The sequence below is a fragment of the Mytilus edulis genome, chromosome 7, assembly GCF_963676685.1.
Source record: "Mytilus edulis chromosome 7, xbMytEdul2.2, whole genome shotgun sequence".
NCBI lineage: Eukaryota > Metazoa > Mollusca > Bivalvia > Mytilida > Mytilidae > Mytilus > Mytilus edulis.
Genome location: NC_092350.1, coordinates 71,427,165 through 71,431,042, shown reverse-complemented (window position 1 = coordinate 71,431,042; position 3,878 = coordinate 71,427,165). Strand labels below are relative to the sequence as shown.

At 31.4% G+C, this 3,878-nt stretch overlaps 1 protein-coding gene across 1 annotated transcript; it reads left to right on the top strand.

Annotated features, from left to right (window-relative positions):
• Positions 1–276: 276 nt before the first annotated feature.
• Positions 277–3,145, top strand: LOC139482124 (toll-like receptor 4). The gene has a single exon (XM_071265806.1). The coding sequence runs from the start codon at positions 1,418–1,420 to the stop codon at positions 2,525–2,527; it is 1,110 nt and encodes a 369-aa protein (XP_071121907.1). The 5' UTR covers positions 277–1,417; the 3' UTR covers positions 2,528–3,145.
• The last annotated feature ends 733 nt before the right edge of the window (positions 3,146–3,878 follow it).

Genomic DNA, 3,878 nt, shown 5'->3' with positions numbered 1-3,878 from the left:
TGTAAGGCTAAAAAAAGCACAAAGTTGTAAAGTATTGAGAACCCAAATCCGAAAGGATATACGCCAAAACGTCATATCGCTCGATCAACATCAAAACTATATGGTTTGCATGTTTAAATAAACTAGTTTAGCCTAAAAATTTGCATTCAATTATTTTTTCTAGCTTTTTTTCCTTTAACCATTGGTAACGCATATTAGTTTTTTTTAATTATTAACATCACATCTATCTAAGACAATTCAAAATCATAAGTATGCATATCTTCTTCATAGGTACCATCAAACGTTCTTATTTCCTGGTTGCTGCTTTTATACTTCAAGCTAGTTGTGACAACAACAGAGTCCATGAGCTGAAGGAATGGACAGAATGTCAGTTCGCTAGTTCCTGTATTTGCAAAAATATTCATGATTCAAATGAACTTCTAGCGGATTGTTCCAACAAGAATCTACTTCTTATACCTAGATTACAAAACAATCTTCAAGATTTATCGCTGCAAAATAATGCAATCAATACAATACAAGATGGGATTTTCGAAGGAAATTATTTATTGAAGTTTTTGGATCTGTCTTTCAATAGAATAAGTAAAATACGCAAAAACACGTTCAAAGGACTCAATAATTTACTTTCGTTAGATCTCATAGCCAACAATTTGAAATATGAAAACATGTCATTTGAAAGTTCTGCCTTTCATTTTTTGGAGAACTTGAAGATTTTGAATATGAAAAATAATTTCCACACTTCATTCTTGCCAGATTTATGGAGACTTCGGACATTAGAATCACTGTCAATAGATTATGTATCGGACAAAATTGCAGTTCTTACTGACAATTTTATACATTTGAAACACCTAAGAAGCTTAGATCTATACGGTTCTACTGGTAATTGCACAATGAACACACTTACAGAGGCAACATTATTGCCTCTTTCTCAATTAACCCATATCAATCTGTCTAAATTCAAAATACAATAAATCTACAAAGGAACTTTTGAAAGTTTGAAAAATATTTCGGAGCTTGATGTCTCTTTAAATACTTGTTTGAGGTTCGCGGGGCTTGAAAATATAACCACAGATTTACAATATACCGCAATCAAAATTCTTAAAGTAAACTACATTCATAGTACTTTCGAAATGAGCACACTACTGAAGACTTCCCACATTCGAAATTTAAGAAACACATCTCTTGTTAGATTTGAAGCCGCTGGAAACCGTATTCAAAGAGTAAAATATGGGGCCGTGCAGTACTTTCCGAAATCATTTGAAAGTGTGATTGTAAGGGACAACGCTTTTTCCTTCGGCAAATATCTCTTTGATTTAGTTAGATTACCAATAACATCTTTAGATATTTCAAAATTTCCTCTTCACATTATGTTCTCACAAGCTACATAGAGACATGTGATTCTCAAACAGATACTTTTACAATGAATTCTGAAAATAACTGGTTGTCTAATTTACGTTCACGCTTTGATTTCCAGATAAAGAAGTTTGATCATTTTGTTGCCCGACTGCCAGTACCAAGAAAACTAAGAAAAATATCACTTACGTCAAGCAAAATGAAATTTGAAATACCAAAATTCGGATTCATCACAAATGAATTAACAAATCTTAATTTTAGTGACAATATCTTTCACACATGGACAGGCCCTATAACTAATGTAAATAACATGACAGTTTTAGACTTATCGTCAAAGTTTTGTTCTAATGTTTCAAAGATATTTTTCAGCGAAGACTTTATCAACTTAAGATATTTACTACTACAAAATAATCTGTTGGGACTCATTCTACCAATGGATGTCGATGGAGAAATATTTCAGAATCTTCAGAACGTAGTTCACATTAATCTCTCGAAAAATAAAATATCAAATATACCAAATATGTTATTTAAAAAGCAAGAACATCTTGAAAAATTAGACCTCAGTGAAAATATTATTGATGATATTAACTTTAAAATTTCTCATATGAAAAAGCTCATGTTTTTGAATTTAAGAAAAAATAGAATATCTATGCTGAGTAAATATGCCATCAACGGATTGGACTCAATAGCAAAAATGAACACAAATCTAACCGTTGATCTTAGTGGTAATAATCTTGTATGTAATTGTGATTCTCTGTCTTTTGTCAAATGGATAATTGACACACCTACTTATCTTCATAATCGTGAAGAATATGAATGTAAGACATCACAAAACACAATCAGTTTTCTACGAAACCCCAGCGAATTTTACGAAACAATACAAAAAGAATGTATGTCATATGAAGGTTTAATAACTGGAGTAGCGACAGGAATTTTAATGTTTATTTTTATACTTTGTGGTGGTATTGTTTACAGATATAGATGGAAACTACGCTATTTTTACTACATGGTCAAAGTCAAATGGCATGACCCCGAACCTAAATCCGTCAACAAAGATGAAAGACTATATATGTATGATGCTTTCGTGTCATATGCCAACGAAGATCATACATTTGTCCACAAAACACTTCTTCACAAATTAGAGAAAAAACGGTGGGGTTCAATTGTGCTTGCATAGGCGTAATTTCCTTCCTGGTAATGTTATCGCCACGAACATTACATCCGCAATTCATAACAGCCGAAAAACAATTGTCTTAATGTCTTCAAAATATTTAGCTTCGTACTGGTGTATGTTCGAATATAATATGGCTAAAATGGAGAGTATCTATGAACGCAATTGTGAGAACATTCTTTTCCTAGTATTTTACGAGCAAATCTCTGCTTGCGATCTTCCACTTCAAATACTGGAACTGGTTCATTGTCAATCATATATTGAGTATCCAAATGATGAGTACGGTGACGTTGTCTTTTGGGAACAGCTTATAAGGGCAATCAAATCTTATTAGTGAATATGTCCTCTATTTAACACCATGTATCGTTAATTATGTACAAGGAATTCCGGTATGCATTTGGGTTTTTATTTGTGTTTAATTAGATGTTTTGTTAAGAGACAATATGTAAATATTATTACTTCGTCTTATAAAGATAAACTATTGCTTTAGCAAATATAAATACTTAATTTTCTTTTCATGTCAGTAAACCATTTGTGTTATAATTTTGCCATACTAACCACATACATGTATATAAAACTAAATACATACCGTGCTTTAAAGAGTTTAAATTTGAATAAAAGATTAGCAAACATTTGGTTTTTTCCCCATCATTTATGTTGATAAGTTAAGATGATCTTCATTTGTTCAAAACTATTAGGCAGATATTCGAACGAGATTTATATCCCGTTGGTAGCCTGTTATGATACAAACTAGTTAAATCTACACCTACTAACTTTTGACAATAAATTAGATAAGGACCTTTATTGGTATTGTTATATTGATCGTTCTCAGTAGCTGAAGATGATGGGTAAATGCACACTAATGCCAGGGCGGAATATGGACATGCCAACGAGGTTCAAAGATAATGAAGTTGAATAGCAATCGATCATTTTGTATCAAAGCATGTATATCCATTTTGTAGATTATCAGTTTAGAGCGATATTTTTAGTTGACGAAAAATCACAGCGAAACGCATATATTAATAATATACTAGTCCATTTAAAACATATAAACCGTAGAATAAGAAGCCAAGAGAATTTTCAAACTCATAAGTGGAAAAGAAATTTACAGTGCCTTGGTAAAAATAAAACAATTTTTTTTTTTATTTTTGATAACGATATTCATAGATTTGTGGGTTTAAGTTTACATTGAATTAAATAATCAACGACATATAATTTTATAGACTTGTATCACATATCCACGAAATAACAATCATTCCATAATCCACATCAATTTGTATCAACAAAAAAGAAATCCAGAATTCGCGTGTGACACACATACTGATTCAAAAGATTTTTTAACGATGAACGGCTGAAA